Genomic DNA, 21,142 nt, shown 5'->3' on the forward strand with positions numbered 1-21,142 from the left:
ACTATAATTCTTTATAACATAACATAATATGTGTATGCAGAAGAAGGAGAGGTTGAAAGTAGTGTAAATATCCAGTTAAAGTGTTAACTGCATTCTCTTCTGTTTATGTTTACCTTTTATAAGTTAACTTTACTCTAGATATGGAGAAAATCCTTTTCCCAATATTATTGCTGGGCTAGTAGTTTTATTTCTCCCTGGCAAGGCTGTCCTGAATATGTTCTACAGATTTTTTATTTAAAACTTAATGAAAGAACGGTATGAATATCTGAAAAAGAAAAGCAGGTACAAAAGCAAATCACCTAATTTGCATTATATGTTATGATAATACTAGTTACTAAAATTAAGAGAACAACCTTGATCACAGAAGTTATACATACTATATAGATACAATAATCCCAGAAGTGAATACAGAAAGAATAAAATTTCAGCCTTTTCTATTCACTTCTGGGATTACTGTATCTATATAGTATGTATAACTCAAATCTCAAGGTACTCAGTCTGTTTGCAGGCTCTGTTGTCACTTTTAACTGACACAGATTTTTTTTCAACTTGTCTTTTTAAAGAGCAAGAGGATTTTTTGAACATTTTTAAGTTATGAAAAATAATTCAACACTATTATCATATTTAGCTTTTTGTCAATTAGTCATTTCTACTGATGAAGTCTTCTGTATGAAATAGGATCATAAATAGAAACTTTAGTTGAAAGAAAAGTAGAAGTCCGAACCAGTGAATACATTGGGCTATACCACTTTGGGGTGACCAGCTACGACTTTGGTAAGATGCTAGGAGACAATTTATGTATCTAATGAAAAATAGTATATAAGTTGAAGATTATTTTTTTAAAAATCCATGAGTAGGTGGTCAAATTTGTTGTCAAAGTAAGAGGGGCAAATCTTTTTAAGTTAAAGATTCCAGAATAGCTGGAATTCTTACATTAAACTGATGGTCTTGAGGAAGTAAGTTAGGAAAATGTAACTGCTATTATTTGAAAAGGTTTAAAAAATAAATTCAGCAGCTTTTGAGAATGTGAGGCTATGCAGCAGAAACCCGTTGCCGTTGAGTCAATTCTGATTCTTAGTGATCCTATATAGGACAGAGTAGAACTGTCCCATAGGGTTTCCAAGGAGCAGCTAGAGGTCTTAATCTTTGCGCCTTCAGGGCCCTATACAGTAGAAGTGACACCGTATTTCCCCTCACCTCTTTGAAACTGGAGAGACAATATAAATTATAGATAAGAAAGCCTTGTCCAATGAGCATTTAAAATTAGACTGTATTAAAATAAAGACAGCCTTAGGACCCCATAATAAGAATTACATAATTACAGCTACCCAAGAGCATTTAGACAGTTGGGTGAAGCAAAAGATGTGGATTGTATTTGGAAAATAAAATTGTACAAAAACTTATTTTTGCATATTTACTACTAGAAGGCAAAATTGAATAAATTAACTGAATGAAGTGGAGAGATGAGATTCTCAGGTTATATAGTGATTTCTTTTTGGGGAGGCATACACCCACTGGGCACAACTCATTATCTTGTGAGAGTGGGAGGGTTTTAAATTTATCAAAAGGGGTCATGGGATTAAAAATCTTAAGAACAAATAATCACTTCGTGTTTTTTTCCCACATTATATAATTGTACCTGAAGGACCTTTCATAAATGTTTATGCTCTTCCTTTATTTTGCTTACAACTTCAACAGAGATTAGTATATAGGAAGGTAGAAACTTACATGTTTGTATATAAGATGATAAAACCAAAACCAAACCCACTGCCGTTGAGTCGATTCCGACTCATAGCGACCCTATAGAACAGAGTAGAACTGCGCCATAGAGTTTCCAAGGAGCATCTGGTGGATTTGAACTGCTGACCTTTTGGTTAGCACCCATAGCTTTTAACCACTGCACCACCAGGGTTACCATATGGGATGATAGATTTCTCCAAAGTTTAAAAAGAGCTTTTTATGATCTCAAAAATGGTGACTTCTTCATGGAACAGATTCATTCCATGTGTATTCCATGGGTTACTGTCATCTCCCAACTAGAGTGCACAGGTTTTTCAAAGATTTGAATCTCATACTTACATGAGGTTTGACGTTTGACTTTTACAGAATGATTATATGTAGCAGGGCCACCTGATAAAGGCTTCATAATGAAGCAGACAAGTAGGTTTAGATCCCAGAAGTGGTTATGAAGGTAACTGTCCACTTCTCCCAGAAAATTTTCAAAAATAATTTGCTTAATGCCGTAATTCTCAAAATGTTTGTACAACCCACCTCAGACTTACCAAGTCAGTAATTTTGTGGATGGGTCCCGGAAGTCTATATTTCAATAAGGCCCTTGAATGATTTTTTCTGTCCGATAGAACTTGGGAATCACTGTTGTAAAAAGATGTTATAGAAGAGAGGACCTTACATTTTTAAACGTGAAGTAACATTAAAGTTACCAAGTTAATACAGCTGGTGTATATCTCATTAAGAATTTGTGTATATCTACAACTAAAATTGGTTTCTGATTGCTGAAATTAAATAAGTGTTTTCTGGTACAATGATGTGTCTTAGAGGTGGAAAAGGATATATGTGTTGTAGCTAAATTAAAAAAAATATTTTATTTAGATATATTTTTTTCAGGGCATATAAAGATAAGACAGAGGGAGTTTGCCGTCAGGAAGTTTGGAATCTAGTAGGTGAAAGAAAGACATTATATTGATATATAATTTCCAAGTGCTAAAATGCAGAGGATGAAGGTAGGGCTAAGTTAAAAAGAAAACTCTAAAACAGACCCTTTTTAAATTCATGAGACAACACCAGCTGAAAGTAATAGGTTTCTTAAAGAAGAAGATTTTGAGCCAGGCCTCCCTTATAATTGTTTTCTACTTTTGTGGCTTAGTACTCCCTTATACTTCTTGAACACTCAGTTGCTAACTGAAAGATTGGTGGTTCGAACCTACCCAGCTGGTCCATAGGAGAAAGACCTATTGATTTCACTTATATTTTTATTTGGTATCTCCATAAAATGGGTAAGAATCAAATTTCTTATGCTTAAAGGTCCCATATATAATAAAAAAGTATGTTGTTGTTGTTCAGTTGATTCCGACCCAGCGATCTGTGTGACAGAGTAGAACTGCCCCATAGGGTTTTCTTGGTTGTTATCTTTACAGAAGCAAATCATCAGGTATTTCTATTATTGTGGAGCTGGCTGTTTCTCCTTTTATACTGGTCAGTATTTGTTTCATGTATTTTGGTGCATTGCTGTTAGGTGCATATATATTTATAATTGTTACGTCTACTTGCTGGATTGACCCTTTTGTTATTATGTAATGTCCTTTTTATCTCTTGTAGTAGGTTTTGATTTAAATTCTGTTTTATGTAATATCGTATGGCCAGCCTTGCTCTTTTTTGTTTATTGTTTGCATGGAACTTTTTTTTCTCCATCCTTTTATTTTCAGCATGTTTGTGTCCTTTTGTCTAAGATGTGTTTCTTTTAAACAGCAAAAGGGTGGATCATTTTTCTTTTATCCATTCTGCATTTTCTGCCTTTTGTTTGGGACCTTTTGACCATTTACGTTTAAGGTTGTTACTGAAAATGAAACGTCTATGTCATATATTTTGCTATTTGTTTTTTGAGAGATTCCTGTCTTCTTTGTTTTTTCATTCTGACTTTTCTGTTTTTGTTTGAATTTGGGTGCTTTCTTGAAGCGAGCCTTTTTGGTATCTTCCTTCTTGTCTTCTGAATGTTTCTTCTTGGTGATTTCTTAGTGGTTACCACATATGTTGCATTACACAACTTACAATTACAGCACCGTTTGCCAAATGAACAGCAGTTAACATACAACCTTAACATAAATAAATCTATTCCTGATATGCTTCTCCCTCCCCCTTTCTGTTGGTGTGTCTCCATTAATATCAATGTACTACTTATATTTGATAAACTTGCTTTGTTCTTATTTCTTAATGCTTTTGCCTTTCCATTTGGAGTACTTCCTTCAGTAATACTTGCAAAGCTGGTCTGGTAGTGGCAAATTCCCAGAGCTTCTGTTTCATTGGGAATGTCTTAATTTTCCCCTTGTTTTTGTTAGGTAAAGAATTCTTAGTTGGCATTTGTTTTGGTTCAGTATATATATTGCTCCATTGTCTTCTGGCCTTGAGAGTTTCTGGGAAGAAACCCACATCCATTCTTTTGGAAGACCCTTGGTATATTATATTGTGTTCTTTTTTGTTGTCATTGCTGCTGCTTTCAGGATTCTCTCCTTTTCTTTGGTTTTCAAGAAATTTTACTAGGATATGTCACAGAGTTGATCTTTTTTGTATCTCTTCTGATTGGGGTTTGTGTAGCTTCCTGTATTTGCAGGACTGGTTCTCTGTTCAAGTCTGGGAAATTCTCTCTGATTCTCTATTGGATTTTTTTCTGGGGCTTTATCGTTATGATGCTCTGGGATTCCAATAATTCTAATGTTAGATTTCTTAACTGAATCCCACATTTCCTTCCAAGTTTGTTTGCTTTTCTTTGTTCTTTTCTCTTAAGACTTGATAAGTTCAGTTATTTTGTCATCTAGTTCACTTATTCTGTCTTTTGTCTGTTTGACTCTATTGTTAAGTGTTTCTCTTGCTTTAATTTGCGTGTTTTATTCTTCAGTGCCAGTAGTTCTCTTTATTATTTATTGTTTTCAGTTTCTTTAAGTTTCTCATTTTGCTCCTCTATTTGTTTCCGGAACTCCCCTGGTTTGTTTTCTGTGTCCTTTTCCTGTCTTGGAACATATTTAGTACCGTAGTTTGAAAATTATCAAATCTTTGCATTATTCTGGCTTCCATAAGGGAGATTTCCTCTTCCTCATATTTTGCTTTTGCTTGCTCCATTTTCTGTTGTAATTTTGTGTGTTTTACTAACTTTTGTTGCACTTGGGCCATTTTATTTTTTTTTAAAAATTTTGCTTCAAATTTTTTATTCTGTTAATTGTCGGTAAATTTTCTGACTGGACACCCCAGTGGCGCAGCTGGCAGCTGCCCAGCTGCCAACTGAAAGGCTGGGGTCTGTACCCACCAGCCACTAACAGCTCTGGGAACCCCAAAGGATGCAGTTTCCCTCAGCCCTGCAGGTTTGCTATGAGTCAAAATGACCCAGCAGCAGTGGGCTTGATGTCTTCTCCTGAGAACCACTAGATGGCACTCTTATTCTTAGTTTATTTCCAGTAACGTTTCAGGAGTTCTGTATGCTTGGTTTCTGGAATTCAATGCACATGTGCGAGAGTGGGAAGTTAGTTGTTCGGAGACTCTGCTGTAAACAGTGCGGCTTGACTTTACTCTGGCAACAGTTTGGGGCTTTCTATGCCTTTCTCTCACCAGTGCCTCTGCACAGACACTCCCACAGTGGCCCACTGTGGGCTGTTTCCTTTGTCCATGTCAGTCTAAAGTATTCCTCTTGCAGTACCTCTCAGCCCTAGAGCCCGACTGAATGGGATCTTGGTGATGCTCAACAGCCAGCATGCTCACACAACACCACCGTCCCTTTGCTCCCTCCCAATTGCATATCTGGCAGACTTCCATGACCAATTGATGCTGCCTTAAAAAACATCAAGCTAGAGATTCCTCAAATTAGCTTCTTTTCTGTGTTCTGTGTTTGTTAGCCAGCCCCATCCCAAAATGGCTGTGATGACTGAGTGTGTCCTGTGTTAGCAGGTAGGATCTCCTGGCTTCTGAGCCAACTGCTTTCCTCCTCTACCCAACTTCTGGACTCACCCTGACTCTCCAGTACCTAATCTGTTGTCCAGAGTTCCGAGATTTCAGTTTGTGCTTGTTTTTTATTCATTGTTCAGTGAGTTAGTTGCTGGGGAGCATCCACTTACTTTGCCATGTTGTCCTGCTTCTAACAGTTTTTCTTAATTTTAGCTATGGAAATTTAGGTAATCAATTTGCAAATCACTAATTTAATAGAATCCATCATATAATTGGACTTTAAAAACTTTTTTAGGATATGGGATGTTTGCCTATGGTGTTTCATTATGTGAGCTCCTCCTCTTTGCCACATTTTATAATGATAATAAAGATTTTTCATAGAAATTTTAAATTATACTAAAAGAAGAAAGAAATAACTGGGTACTATTCAGAGATAGTGTACTTCCTTTGCTAACTCTCTTTGCATGTTAAATATTAATTTATGGAACTATAATTTTTACATAATGAGCATATACCACATATACTCTGCAACCTGTTTTTTTCTTTTTCCTTCAACAACATATTTCTGTTTTTCACTATGTTTGAATATTGACTCATACGGTAATTTTTTAGTATTATTAAGATTTGCTAAATTAATAACAATTTTCTTACTTTTAAAGGACCTATAAATATTAGCCCGTCTATCTCTGAAGATCACAAGAAAAGCGAAGATATGCAACAAAACATTTCCAAAGAAGAGGAAGACATTAGAGTTTTACAAAAAAATAATGAGGAGTTGAAAACGCATTTACTCACTATTGAGAATGAACTTATAAATGAAAAAGAAGAAAAAGCAGAATTAAATAAGCAGATTGTTAGTTTGCAGGAGGAACTTTCTTCTTCTGAAAAAAAGATTTTTGATTTAAGTATAGAGGTCCAACAAATTCAATCAAAATATGAAAATGCAATTTCTGAATTACATGTGCAGAAAGGTATAAATCAAGGACAGGAGGAAAAGATTATGAAACTGTCAAATGAGCTAGTAACTGCGAGAAAAACCATAACAAATAATGTTTCAAAAATAAAATTGATGCAGACAAAAATAGATGAATTACGTATGCTTGATTCAGGTTCTCAGATCTCAAACATAGATTTACTCAGTCTCAGGGATCTGTCAAATGGTTCCCAGGAGGATAGTTTGCTGACTACACAGTTACACCTTCTAGATGACGATTATTTGGTAAGTCAGCAGATTAAAGAATCTTGTATTCAAGGACTCAGTCGGGAAAGTTCTTTCTACTCTAGTATTGAAGCCATTTGGGAAGAATGTAAGGAGATTGTGAAGGCCTCCTCCCAAAAAAGTCATCAGATCCAAGAGCTGGAACAAAAAGTTGAAAAATTACAGGTAGAAGTGAAAAGCTATAAAGATGAAAATGATAGACTAAATGCAGAAGAGAGGGAGAATAAAAATCAAGATGACCTACTAAAAGAAAAAGAAAGTCTTATACAACAGCTGAAAGAAGAACTGCAAGAAAAAACCATTAGTCTTAATGTTGAAGTACAGCATGTAGTTGAAGGAAAAAGAGCATTTTCAGAGCTTACACAAGACGTTACTTGTTGTAAGGCAAAAATACAGGAACTGGAAACAATCTTAGAGACACAGAAAGACAAATACAATTTGTCAGCCAAGTTAGAACAAGAAATATTGGAAAAGGAGTCTGTCATCCTTAAGCTGGAAAGAAACCTGGAAGAATTGCAAGCAAATCTTCAGGATTCTGTCAAGAACACCAAAGATTTAAGTGAAAGAGAAGTCAAGTTGAAAGAAGAAATCACACAATTAACAAATAATTTGCAAGATGTGAAGCACTCGCTTCAGCTAAAGGAAGAAGAAAATGAAACCAATAGGCAAGAAACAGAAAAGTAAGCTAAATATTATTAGAATATGTAAAGCATACATTTTACTGTCTTTTTTTTTTTTTTGGTTTGTTTTGGTGAAAGTATACACATCCAAAGATACACCACTTCTGCACATATAGTTTAGTGATACTGGTTATGTTCTTACTATGTTGCTTTAGAACAGTGAGATGAGCATAACTTAATCTGATAAAGTATAGTGTGCACAGTGAGTGAAGAGCTTGTACTTTGTTTCATGTAAATCTTTGAAGCCAAAAGTCTTCTGCAAAGGTTTGCTCATAAAATCACATGAAATTCTCTCTGAAAGACTCATCCATGGTTTGGACATTCCAAATTGGAGAAAAGATGTAATTTTGTAAAGATTGTTATCAGATTGCATGTATGAGCCTAGTTGGTTAATGGTGCATCATTATAGAAATATGATTTGTATATTTTAGATTGAAAGAGGAGCTCTCTGCAAGCTCAGCTCTTACCCAGAATCTGAAAGCAGATCTTCAGAGGAAAGATGATGATTATTCTGAGCTGAAAGAGAAACTGGCTGATGCCAAAAAGCAGATTGAGCAAGTACAGAAAGAGGTTGGTTATTTGAAAAGTTGTACCATAAATTTAATAGGGTGAAGACTGTTTTCCTCTGTATTAAGATCTAAAAGATCTTTTGTCAACTTCAACATTTTCTTAAAATGATGAAAACATATATTAGCTTTTAAAGTATTTCTTGTATCACTGGGTCATATTATTCAATAAACCTTGGAAATTTGAGCCAGTTTTTTCCCTAGAGTATCACTACTGATTTCCCATGATAAAGATTTTGCTATTGTATGCAGGTGTTATACGGGTTCTTTTTCGAGAGCATTTATAGAATCTGAGATTCTTAAAATAATGTGAGAAGAAAATGATCTTTTCATATGCATTCTCCACTAGAATATTAAGACATTTTCTTATAATATGAAGCTGTGTCATGTGGTGTATTAAAAACAGAAAGAAAAAACAAATCCATTGCCATCCGGTTGATTCCTACTCAGAGCGACACTACAAGACAGAGTAGAACTGTCCCATAGAGTTTCCAAGGACCGCCTGGTGAATTTGAACTGTCAACCTTTTGGTTAGCAGCTGTAGCACCTAACCATTATACCACCAGGGTTTCCTTGGTGTATAGAATGTCTGATTTTTCTAATGGACGTTAAAAGCACATGAATCTTTAAAGAAGTGTCCATGTATTTTAAACAGCAAAAAGCAATTAGTATTGTTTTTTAAAAAAATATCTCCTTTGTTTTATTAACACTTGTAGGTCTGTGTAATGCGTGATGAGGAAAAATTACTGAGGATTAAAATTAATGAACTGGAGAAAAAGAAAAACCAATGTTCTCAGGAAATAGAAATGAAACAGCGAACTATTCAACAACTCAGGGTAATGGTATGGTTTTTAATGGTGGTGTAAGTAAATTCTGTTGATATATTTTAGTGTCTAATTAAATGTATGAGGAGCCCTGGTGGTGCAGTGATTAAGCACTTGGCTGCTAACCGAAAGGTCAGTGGTTTTAACCCATTCAGCTGCTTCAGGGAGAAGATGTGGCAGTCTGCTTCTGTAAAGATTATAACCTTGCAAACCCTGTCGGGCAGTTCTACTCTGTCCTATAGGGTTGCTGTGAGTCAGAATCAACCACAAGGGGTTTGGTTTGGCTTTGAAACTAAAGGTGTTAAGCTAGTTCTTTAAAACAAATTCTGTTTTGAACTTTTCTGGAATCTAAAAATAAATTGTTTAAAATTAAATAAGGCCATAATGACTTGTGTCTAACAAACAGAGCATGGAAAGGAAAAAATAGTAACTTTGCATTGGAGAAACCTGGTAGACACCACCATAACCAAGTGTTCAAAAATAATGTCATGAGTAGTAAGTCATATTGATAGGGCAAACCTTCTCTGTGCTGTTCTTCCCCCAAATCCATACTTTAAGTCTAATCATGAGAAAACATCAGGCAAACTCAAATTGAAGATGTACTATAAAATATTTGATCAGTACTCTTCAAAAATGTCAAGGTCATTAAAGACAAGGCAAGACTGAGGAACTGTCACAGATTGGAGGAGACCAAGGAGACATGAAGGAGCCCTGACGGCACAGTGGTTAAAGTGCTTGGTTGCAAACCGAAATGTTGGCAGTTTGAATTCACCAGCCACTCCATGGGAGAAAGATGGGGTAGTCTGATTCCATAAAGATTTATAGCCTTGGAAACCCTATGTGGCAGTTCTCCTCTGTCCTATAGGGTCTTTATGAGTTGGAATTGACTCGTCCTTTGGTTTTGGAAGGAGACTTGATGACTACACGTAGTGTAGTATCTTGGATAGTATCCTGGAACAGAAAAAAGACATCAGTGGAAAAACTGGTAAAATTCAAATAAAGTCTGTAGTGTAGTTAATAGTATTGTACCAGTGTTAATTTCTTCATTTTTTAAAATAAATGTACCCTGGTTATATAAAATGGTAACATTAGGAGAAGCCTAAGGGAGATTATACAGGAAACCTCTGTGCTATCTTTGCAACTTTTCTGTAAACGTAAAATTATTTCAAAAGAAAAAGTAAAAAAAAAATGAATTCCAGTTCTTATAAAAATGATTTAAAAAGCAAAGTCTCTTTATTATAAATGGTAATATTTTGGTTGCCTTTGATTAAATGAGTAAGATGACCATAAAAAATATGAATTCTTTGTATAGGTAGTGCCCGACTTATGTACATCTTTTTGTTAGTAATATGTACTACACACAAGGTTGTAGCGCGTAAAAGGACCATACAGATGACTGTCACTAATTTTCTGACTAGAAATGCCATCCACATTCCCAGGGATAATCCAGATGATCCAGAACCTTCCACAGGTGGAATTACTACCACAACTGACAAAATGCTAACATTGTCCATTTTTTTATGGACATTTATATTTTATGTATATTAAAATTTATCTGTAAGTTTATATGTAATATTTCTAATCTCCACAAAGATTGAATTTATAAAGATACTGGTTATAAAATGCAGTAATAATGAAAACTAAAGGAAAAAAATGAGGTATTCGACTTAGGTCAGAACTGACTTATGATGGACTTGGAAACGAACCCCATCTTAAACCGGGGACTACCTGTATTCTTCCATTTTTGCTTTTAAATGAAGCAAACTAAAAAATATTCAGGTATAAAAACAATTGTTTTCACCTTATTTTTGACTATAATTGTAATGAAACAATCTACCCTTTCATTATAGGATTCAGAGAGCTCCAGGTTCTACAATGATTCATTCTAAGACTTATGAAGTAAGGAGATAGCGCTGAAGTTAGATGAGATTGGGAATGGAGGGTAGATTATCTGACAGGTTGAAACTAGAATTGGAGGATATCCAGTCCCCATAATTTAATCTTGCCTCTTATGGGTTCTGTTACTTTTTTTTTTTTTCCAGGTCTCTCAACTACTTTCTATTTAGAGGGGATATAGGGACCGTGTTTTTCCACATTTTGAGTTTATTGATAGGCAACTTTTTTTTTTAAATGATTTTCTTTGTTCCTCCTGTGTTAAATACATAGTAAACAAAAAAACCAAACCACTTGCTGTTGAATTGATTCTGACTTGTGGTGACCCCATGTAGAGGCGTATCTTCAGAAATTGCACCTATGGCAAGGACTGAAATTGCACCCCTGTCCAAATATCTGACACCTGACACCTATCTCTTAGATAACTTTACCATGATATCAGCTCAAAAATAAAACGCAAACTCAGTCTTTACTTAACACATTATGGCACTGCACCTTCCTTGCTTTCGCTGATGAAAATTGGTCTACGATGTGCTCAAAGTCATTTTTGCAGTTTCTTCTCCTTCTGTGCTCAGCAGAGCAAGATCACACAGTCAACCTGGACCCATGGAGGGTCTCAAATACAAAAGCATTAGTTTTAACTTGCTGAATGATCTCTCACAGCTGGAGATGGAAACTGAGATGGTTAATAGAAACTGTTCAGTGGTATTCTACCCCCCTCCCTTCAAGTGGTGCCCAGGGCAGCCGCATACCTGCCATGCCTATATATACTTCTGACCCCATGGGTATCAGTGTAAATTGTGCTCCATAGGGTTTTTTATGGCTGACTTTTTGGAAGTACTGTATTTTTGTAAATAAAACGCGCCCATACATGTAATGTGCAAAGCTCGCCTAGGAAAAGAATGCACAGGGGGTTGTGTGGTTGGCAAAAAAAAAACATATAATGCCTGCGTTATTTGAGTAAAATACAGTAAATCCCCAGACTGGTCTTCCAAGATGCCTCTGGGTGAGCCTTTAGGTTAGCAGCCAAGTGCTTAACTGTTTACGCCACCCAGGTACTCCGAATACATGGTAGACCTTTTTTCCTTGTTTCTGTTTTTTATGGTGTGGGAGAGAACATGGTAGGTAAAGTGTTAAGTAAGTAAAATAACTGGGAGGTGACTTAGAGGTAGATTAAAAGTGCAAAGGTTTTATTTCTTATTTTTCTCATCCTGCCCTTCAAGGCAAAAGAAACTTGGAAGCTTGAGACTGATAGTTACCTATGTAGAAGATGGATTTCAAACTTATTAAGCCCTGTTTTCAAGTCCCACTGTTAAATATTGCTGTGTATTTTATGTTATATTTGCATTTAATGCATATTCTTTCCTTTGTAGGAGCAGTTAAGCAATCAGAAAATGGAAGAAGCTTTACAACAGTATGAGAAAGTTTGCAAAGGTCAGGAACAAACTTAAACTTCCAATGCTAAAAAAACTGCAAAACAAACAAACAAAAAAAAAAACAATAGAACTTCCAATATTAAAATAACTGAAAAAAACAAAACAAAAACAAAAACAATTGATTTAACATTTTCTTTTGAAATTTTTAAAATAAAATGGGCGCAACATAAGATCTAACTTTATCAAAAGTGAAAAGCATCATTCTAATGAATAGTTTGTCAGCTTACAGTTTACTCTTGGAAAAACAAAACAATAAAAAATACTCAGTCAAAGCAACATTGATTCCTTAGTAATGACCAGTATTTTGTGAAAAATAAAGTCAGTGAAAGTCACGTTAGTCATGATGAATGCAATAGATGTCATGTAAAGAATATACCTCAGGTAAAAGATCTTTAAATTTAAAATAATATATTTTTTAAAAACTAATATTTTAGATTCAAATCCTAGGAGTTGAAATATGTGTTTCTTACTCAAATTGTATTGATTCCTTATTTTAAGTATTACAAAAATTATCTTTTTGTATGATATATACATATTTCTATTCTTAAAACCATGTAGATTCCCCACCTTCGCATCGTTCACCCCATGATTTCTCAGTTGTGTGAGTAATATAGCTGGGATTTGAACCCAGATCTGCTTCACACTTAAGTCCCAGACTCTCGTCACTAATCTGTGCTGTTTCTATTTGACCAACAAAGAGAAGGGGTTAAGAGAACCAGATTATTACTTACTTTTACGACATGGACGTTTGTAGAGTTGACTTGGATGAATATTTACTCTTTAGTAAATGGATGTGAGAACATATTTCTTAATTCAGTCCTGTTTCCTCCTGCCTTTCCTGGTTAGGCCCTTGTCCCTCATTATCTCCTATTTCCATAACCCTTTTAAATAATCCCTTTTGTTTGACTCCTTATGGAAACCCTGATGGCATAGTGGTTAACAGCGACAGCTGCAAACCAAAATGTCAGCAGTTCGAATCTACCAGGCGCTCCTTGGAAACCCCATGGGGCAGTTCTGCTCTGTCCTATAGGGTAGCTATGAGTCAGTCGGAATTGACTTAACGGGAGCAAGTTTGGCTGTTTGGCTTTGGATCTTTATCAGTGTTGGCAAATGTAGACAAGACTCAGCTATGCTGAAAAAACTTTCCCTTGAATGAGGGTATGCTGTAACTTTTATCATACTTATTTCAATCTTTTTTGACCAAATATTGGAAGTTTGGCATAGGACCACTGCAACTATCGTATTTTTACACAAATAACACATGCCTTCTAAGTTTGCTTGCCAACCATGCCCTACCCCTGCCAGATATTTTCATAAGCACTGCTATGCTGATTTTTTTTTTTTTAACATTTTGCTGTAACAAAATTGGCGTAGCATGCTTAACAGAGTACCTCAGAGTGGGGCGAGGCTGGCAAACAAACAGAAGACATGCGTTACTTGCATAAAAATATAGTACTTTAATCTGACTTCCATCTTCTCTGTGCTCTTGAAACTTGCTCCCAGGTCATCTATAACCTGCATATCTTCAAATTTATTAGCTTTTTGTATTCCCTAATTTTTATATTATTTTGACACTATTGTCCACTATCTTTCTTGTCTTCATTTTCTTTATTTAAGTTCTGTTTATTGTGTGAGTGTATTTTTCCTAAATGTAAAAGTAATGTGTAGCTTCCCCATTTTGAAATTCTCTTGCTTTAGCTTTTGTTATCTATCATGTACTAGTTACCTCCTTTCTCTCAGAATGAGCCTCAGCTACTTTGGCAGCTTTAATGATTAAGACATCAATCGTCTTTTTTCTCTTTGTTTTCTGCCTAGAGAGTTCATTCACTCCCATAATTTCAACATGTGAGACATTTTCCAGCAAACAAACAAACTACATCTTCAGGTCTTAAGGTTTTCCCTGGCTTCTGAATTTCCATTAAATACTGAATACCTTCATTTAGCTATCTTATTAAATTCTTTTTTTAAATTGAAATATAATTTACATACTGTAAAATTCCTCTTTTAAAAGTGTACAGTTTAGTGGTGCTTAGTATATTCACAGGGTTGTACAACAATCACCACTATTTAAATTCAGAACATTTTCATTACCCTTTACAGAAATCCTGTACCCCATTCCCCCTAGCCCCTGGCAACCACTAAAATCTACTCTCTGGCTCTATTGCTGTGCCTGTTGTGGACATTTTATGTAAGTGGGCTTATATAATATGTGAATTTTGTGTCTGACTCCTTTCCCTTAGCACAGTGTTTTCACCTGTAGCATATATCAATACTTCATTCCTTTTTATGGCTGAATAATATTCTATTGTATGGATATCCCATATTTTATCTTTGCCCACTTGATAGACGTTTAGGTTGTTTCTTCTTTTTGGCTTTGGTAAACATTCATGTACAAGTTTTTTTTTTATTAACTTTTATTAAGCTTCAAGTGAACTTTATAAATCAAGTCAGACTGTCACATATAAGTTTATATACAACTTACTCCGTACTCCCACTTGCTCTCCCCCTAATGAGTCAGCCCTTCCAGTCTCTCCTTTCATGACAATTTTGCCAGCTTCCAACTCTTTCTATCCTCCCATCCCTCCTCCAGACAGAAGATGCCAACACACTCTCAAGTGTCCACTTGATATAATTAGCTCACTCTTCATCAGCGTCTCTCTCCCACCCACTGTCCAGTCCCTTTCATGTCTGATGAGTTGTCTTTGGGAATGGTTCCTGTCCTGTGCCAACAGAAGGTCTGGGGAGCATGACCGCCGGGATTCCTCTAGTCTCAGTCAGACCACTAAGTATGGTCTTTTTATGAGAATTTGGGGTCTGCATCCCACTGATCTCCTGCTCCCTCAGGGGTTCTCTGTCATGTACAAGTTTTTATATGAACATATGTTTTCATTTTTGGGGGGGATATATCGCTAGCAGTAGAATTGCTGGGTCATATGGTAACTCCGGGTCCCTGGGTGGCACAAAGGGTTTGCGCTCAGCTACTAACCAAAAAGTTGACAGTTTGAATCTAACCAATGGCATCAAGGAAGAAAGGTCTGGTCTACTTCTGTAAGATTACAGCCATTGAAAACCCTGTGGAGTGCAGTTCTACTTTGACGCACACAGGGTTGCCATGAGTCAGAATTGACTCAGTGACAGTGAGTTTGCTTTTTGGTTTATGGTAACTCTATGTTTAACTTTTTTGGAAGTACCAAATTATTTTCCACAGTGGCTGCCCCATTTTTCATTCCTACCAGTGATGTGTGAGGGTTCCAATTTCTCTACATTGTCATCAGCACTTGTTTTTATTTATATTATAGCTATTTTTATTAGTTTCCAAAAACCGCTGTAGCAAAGTACTACGAACTGGGTGGTTTTAAACAACAGAAATGTATTCTCTCACAGTCCTGGATGCTAGAGGTTTAAAATCAAAGCATAATTGCTTCTAGTTTCTGGTGGTTGCTGGAAATCTTTGGCATTCCTTGGGCTTACCCACTGCCGTTGAGTCGATTCCGACTCATAGCAACCCTATAGGACAGAGTAGAACTGCCCCATAGAGTTTCCAAGGAGCGCCTGGCAGATTTGAACTGATGACCTCTTGGTTAGCAGCCGTAGCACTTAACCTCTATGCTACCAGGGTTTCCTCCTTGGGCTTAAAAAAAAAAAAAATGAAACCCAGTGCTGTCGAGTCGATTCCGACTCATAGCGACCCTATAGGACAGAGTAGAACTGCCCCATGGAGTTTCCAAGGAACGCCTGGCGGATTCGAACTGCCGACCCTTTGGTTAGCAGCCATAGCACCTAACCACTATGCCACCAGGGTTTCCTCCTTGGGCTTAGAGATGCTTAATTCCAGTCTTTGCCTCCATCTTCTCTCTGTGTCTGTGTCTTTTCCATGTGTTTCTTTCCAAATATTCTTCTTTTTATAAGGTCACCCATCATGTTAGATTTAAGGCCCAGCGTAATCTACTGTGACCTCATTTATAACTTGGTTATATTTGTGAAAGTCCTATTTCCAGATGAGGTCACATTCACAGGTTCTGGGTGGCCGTCAATTTTTGTTTGATACTATTCAATCTGGTACACCATCCTCGTGGGTGTGAAGTTGTATCTCATTATGGTTTTGATTTGCATTTCTTTAATGATGTTAAACATCTTTTCATGTACTTGTTGGTCATTAGTATGTCTTCTTTAGAGAAATGTTCATTCAAGTCTGTCTTAGTTATTTAGCACTGCTGTAACAGAAATACCGCAAGTAGGTGGCTTTAACAAACAAAAATTTATTTTCTCACAGTTAGGAGGCTAGAAGTCTGAATTCAAGGTGCCAGCTCTAGGATAGGCTTTCTCTCTCATCTCTGAAGGAAAGGTCCTTGTCTCTTCTGAGCTTCTCCTCCTGGGCGATCTTCACATGGCTTGGGATCTCTCCTCCTGCATCTCTTCTTCTTTTGCTTGCTTGTTTAATCTCTTTTATATCTCAAAATACACCCTACACTAATCCTGCCTCATTAACATAACAAAGAAAACTCATTCCTAAATAGGATTATAACCATAGGCACAGAGGTTAGGATTTACAACACATATTTTTGGGGGGACATAATTCAATCCATAACAAGGTCCTTTGCCCATTTTTTAAATGGGTTATTTTTGTTGTGGAGTTGTAAGAGTTCTTTATATGTTCTGGATACCAGACCCTTATCAGATAAATGATCTGCAAATATTTTCTCTTGTTCTGGGGGTTTTCATTTTACTTCCTTGATAGTATCCTTTGATGAGCCGAAGTTTTTAATTTTAATGAACTCCAATTTATTTCTTAATTGCTTGTCCTTTAGGTGTCATATCTAAGAAGCCGTTGCCTAATGCAAAGTCATCTATGTCTTCTAAGAATTGTATAGTTTTAGTTCTTATATTTAAGTCTTTGATCCATTTTGAGTTAATTTTTGTGTATTATGTGAGATAAGTGTCCAACTTTATTCTTTTCATGTGAGTATTTGATTGTCACAGTACTGTTTGTTGAAAAATTATTCATTCCCTGTTGAATTGTCTCTGCCCCCTTGTTAAAAATCAGTTGACCTTAAATGTGTTTATTTTTCCACTCTCAATTCTATTCCATTGATCTTTATGTCTGTCCTTATTCTAGTACCACACTGTCTTGATTACTGTAGCTTTTAAGAAAGTTTTAAAATTGGGAAGTGTGATTTTCATCCTTTTTAAGATTGTTTTAGTTATTCTGGGTACTTTGCACTTCTACATACATGTTAGGATCAGTTTGTCAGTTTCTGCCAAAAAGCTAGCTGGGATTTTATTTAATAGGAATTGTGTTAAATCTGTAGATCTATTTGGGAGTGTTGCTATCTTAACAATATTATCCATGAACATGAGATGCCTTTCCATTTATTGAGGTATTGTCTCATTTCTTTCAAAGATTTTTTTTAGTTTTCAGTGCACAAGTTATGTAGAACTTTTGTTCAGTTTATTTCTAAATATTTTTTGTGATGCTATTGAAAATGGAATTGTTTTCTTAATACCATTTTTGGATTTTTCATTGCTAATTTGTTCAGTTTATTTCTAAATATTTTTTGTGATGCTATTGAAAATGGAATTGTTTTCTTAATACCATTTTTGGATTTTTCATTGCTAGTGTATAGAAATACAATTGTTATTGCTATTTTGTCCTGTAAACTTGAGAAATGTGTTTATGAGCTTTAATGCTTTCTGTGTGTATGTGTATTTTTTAGAATTTTCTATATACGAGATCATATCGTCTGTAAATATAGTTTTATTTCTTCCTTTCCAATCTTGATGCCTTTTATTTCCTTTTCTTACGTAATTGCTGTGGCTAGAACCATCAAACAATGGTGAATAGAAGTGAAAATTTTCATTCTTTTACTGTAGTATAATGTTAGGCATGGATTTTTTGTAGATGCCTTTTATCAGGTTGAGAGAGTTCCCTTCTATTTCTAGTTTGTTTAGTGTTTTTATCATGAAAAAGTATTGAATTTTGTCAAATGCTTTATCTTCATCTGTTGAGATGATCATGTGGCTTTTGTCCTTTATTAATATGATATATGATATTGATTAGTTTTCCTATGTTTAGCCAACCTTGCATTGCTGGCATGAATCCCAGTTGGTCATGGTGTATAATGCTTTTTATATGTTGCTGAATTCAGTTTGCTAGTATTCTGTTGAGAATTTTTATGTCTAAATTTATAGAGAACATTGGTTTGTAGTTTTATTTTCTTGTGATATGTTTGGTTTTAGAGGCTTATTAACTTCTTAACCTGAATGCCTTTTTCTGCCAACACTGTCTTAATCTTCTGAGCCCTCTGTTTCTGTTACTTGATCTCCACTGTTTCCATTGTTTAGGCCAGAATTTAGCAAATGACAACCCATGAACCAAACCCAGATTACTGCCTATTTATGTGAATAAAGTTTTATTGGAATACAGCCACACACATTGATTTTTTTTTTTTTTTTTGTATTGTCTGTGGCTGCTTTCGTGCTGCAATAGCAGAGTTGAATGGTTTCGGCAGACCTTAAAATGTTTGGTGTTAGCCCTTTACAGAAAACATTTGCCCACCCCTGGTTTAGACTTCATATAATCTTTCATCTTTTATTCTCACCCTTAGATCCGGTACTTAAATTCTGTTACTTTCTTCTCCCAGGGCTCCTCATATTTGTTTTGTTCCATTACAGTTCTTATGTCAAACCTGGAATACTGCTCCTTGACTGATTTCTAGACTCACTCTGGCATATAGTCACACAACTAGATTAAATTTTTCTCATTTCATTGGGTCATTTTTGTATTAAATGTTTTCAGTCACTTCACCTTGCCCACATAATAAATTTTACCCTCCAGTGTGGCATTCCAGCCTGCCTTTTTCTAGTCTAAGTTTGTACAATTTTTCTGTTTTATCCAACTAATTTGTTTCCTAACCCCTAATCCTTCCCTGCATATTGTCTCTGTTCCTGTCATTAAAAAAGGCAAATAAAAGACCATATTGCCTTTGAAATGTTTGTTCTCAAGAAAAAGACCCCAGGAGAAATCAGTAACTAAAACGGTATAGGCAGCCTGGGTTATGAACATCTGACTTACGTACTACCCGTAGCTAAGAACAAAAGATGTACGTGCTATATATATTCTGGTTCAGACATAAACATTTTTGGGGTATATACAACAGTTTTGTAATAACAATGCTACTTTGTGACCTGCATCAAACATTGTTATTACTGTATTACTATGTTAAAGCTGTCTTAGTGCATTTGGAAGTGTTTCTTTAATGTGTTTTATGCATGGAAAGGTACACTGTATACTGTATACTAAGACAAACATTTGACTAACTGATGTTAGATAAGAACCGTACCTAACTGCTCCGAGTTATGAGTTACATACAAATTCAACTTAAAGACAGTCTTAGGAATGGAGCTCATTTGTAATCTGGGAACTGCCTGTTTACCCATTTGAAGAATTATTAACGTTAATCATAAGCATAGCAATAAAATCTCTCTTAGATCATCTTATTAGTTCTTTTATTTAAATTTATTTTTAAAAAGTATATACACATGCTAATTTTAAATAGTATAGAAAGCATGAAATGATGTTTCATTCTCCTATCGCTGTGATCACCTTACTTTTTATTTCTAGAAATAATCCACTGTTAAGTAACATTTCAGAAAATGTTCATGCCTGACCAGAATACATATAGCATGTATGTCTTTTTGAAACAGATCAAATCATTGTGTAGGTGTATTGTTATTTTTTTTCCCCCATCTGTTTTGAGTTTTTATATAGTTCGAAAATTTAGAAAAATTTTTCATATAATCATGTACCGATCTAATTGATTCTTTTTTTTTGGTAAAGACTGCATAGTATTTCATGAATTTTTTTTTCTTTATTTCAGATATTTGTTGCTACAGACACTGCCATGAATATTTTTGTACAGAAACTTTATGCACACATGCAAATATATTTGTAGAGGAAGTTCCTAGATATTGCTAAATTACTTCCTAAAGTAGTGATATCAGTTTATATTTCCAGCAGTAGAGTATAAAAAAAAAAAAGTATAGAGCGCCTCTTTTCCCCCATCTTGCCAACAGCAGGTGTTATCAGACTTTAAACATTGTTAATATGATAAGTGAAGCATGATTTCAAGCCTTTGTACTAGTTTTATACGTAACAGTGGTATTCTGAAATACGTTGGAACCATCACTAAGCAAGTATTTCTAATCAAGTGTTTCGTGACTTTTATATTTCATTTTTGTCTCCAGCTTGTGTGATATCCTTTCTTTCCACTTCCTTCCTGTTTTCAAATGTCATGCTTAAACCTTTGCTTCTTGAAGCTTTCCAAAGCCATTGGAACTCTCAGTGGTCCTCTCACCTGAGTGTTAAGCACATGAATGCTTTTCACGTGACAGTTGTTTATTGTGCTGTGATAGATCATATGTAGAACTCTTTATGTTGTTTTATTTTAGGAGAAATTCTGTCTTTTGCTGCAGTGGACAGAAATTCTGAAAATTACTCATAATTTTTTCTTATTTTGTTTGTTTTGACCTTGCTTTATGTGTATTTTGGGGAAGCCATCTTTTGGGATTTTTGTTATTAAAAATGGCCTGAGATTGAGATTTGCATTTATAGGTTCATTACCTGTGACACCAGTATAGTTTTGATAAGAGGTGTCTGAAATGAGCCCTACTGCTTACTATACGGCATCACTGGAGGCATCCAAGTAGTATTTCTTCTCATCTGTTCCTTGTACACAGGGTTAAAATAGACTTGCTTGCAAGTCATTACTTTTTTAAAGGCCAGAAACAATTTTGATAAGGCTAGTAACACTGTCATTCCTAAGGAGCTGGTTTTGAAAACACTAGAAATAAAATACTT

General features: G+C 35.4%; 1 protein-coding gene across 9 annotated transcripts in view; it reads left to right on the forward strand.

The window, feature by feature from the left end:
• KIF20B (kinesin family member 20B) overlaps positions 1-21,142 on the forward strand; it is an 85,274-nt gene that overhangs the window by 42,678 nt on the left and 21,454 nt on the right. For 6 of the 9 annotated variants that reach the window (XM_049855253.1, XM_049855252.1, XM_049855257.1 and 3 more), the window contains exons 19-22: positions 6,327-7,566; positions 7,998-8,136; positions 8,849-8,974; positions 12,223-12,283. In XM_049855253.1, coding sequence (XP_049711210.1) covers positions 6,327-7,566; positions 7,998-8,136; positions 8,849-8,974; positions 12,223-12,283 — 1,566 coding nt within the window. The remainder of the gene's footprint in view (positions 1-6,326; positions 7,567-7,997; positions 8,137-8,848; positions 8,975-12,222; positions 12,284-21,142) is intronic. The other 3 variants (XM_049855254.1, XM_049855260.1, XM_049855256.1) reach the window with 2 other exon arrangements.

Source organism: Elephas maximus, chromosome 16 (assembly GCF_024166365.1).
Source record: "Elephas maximus indicus isolate mEleMax1 chromosome 16, mEleMax1 primary haplotype, whole genome shotgun sequence".
In the NCBI taxonomy this organism is placed as follows: domain Eukaryota; kingdom Metazoa; phylum Chordata; class Mammalia; order Proboscidea; family Elephantidae; genus Elephas; species Elephas maximus.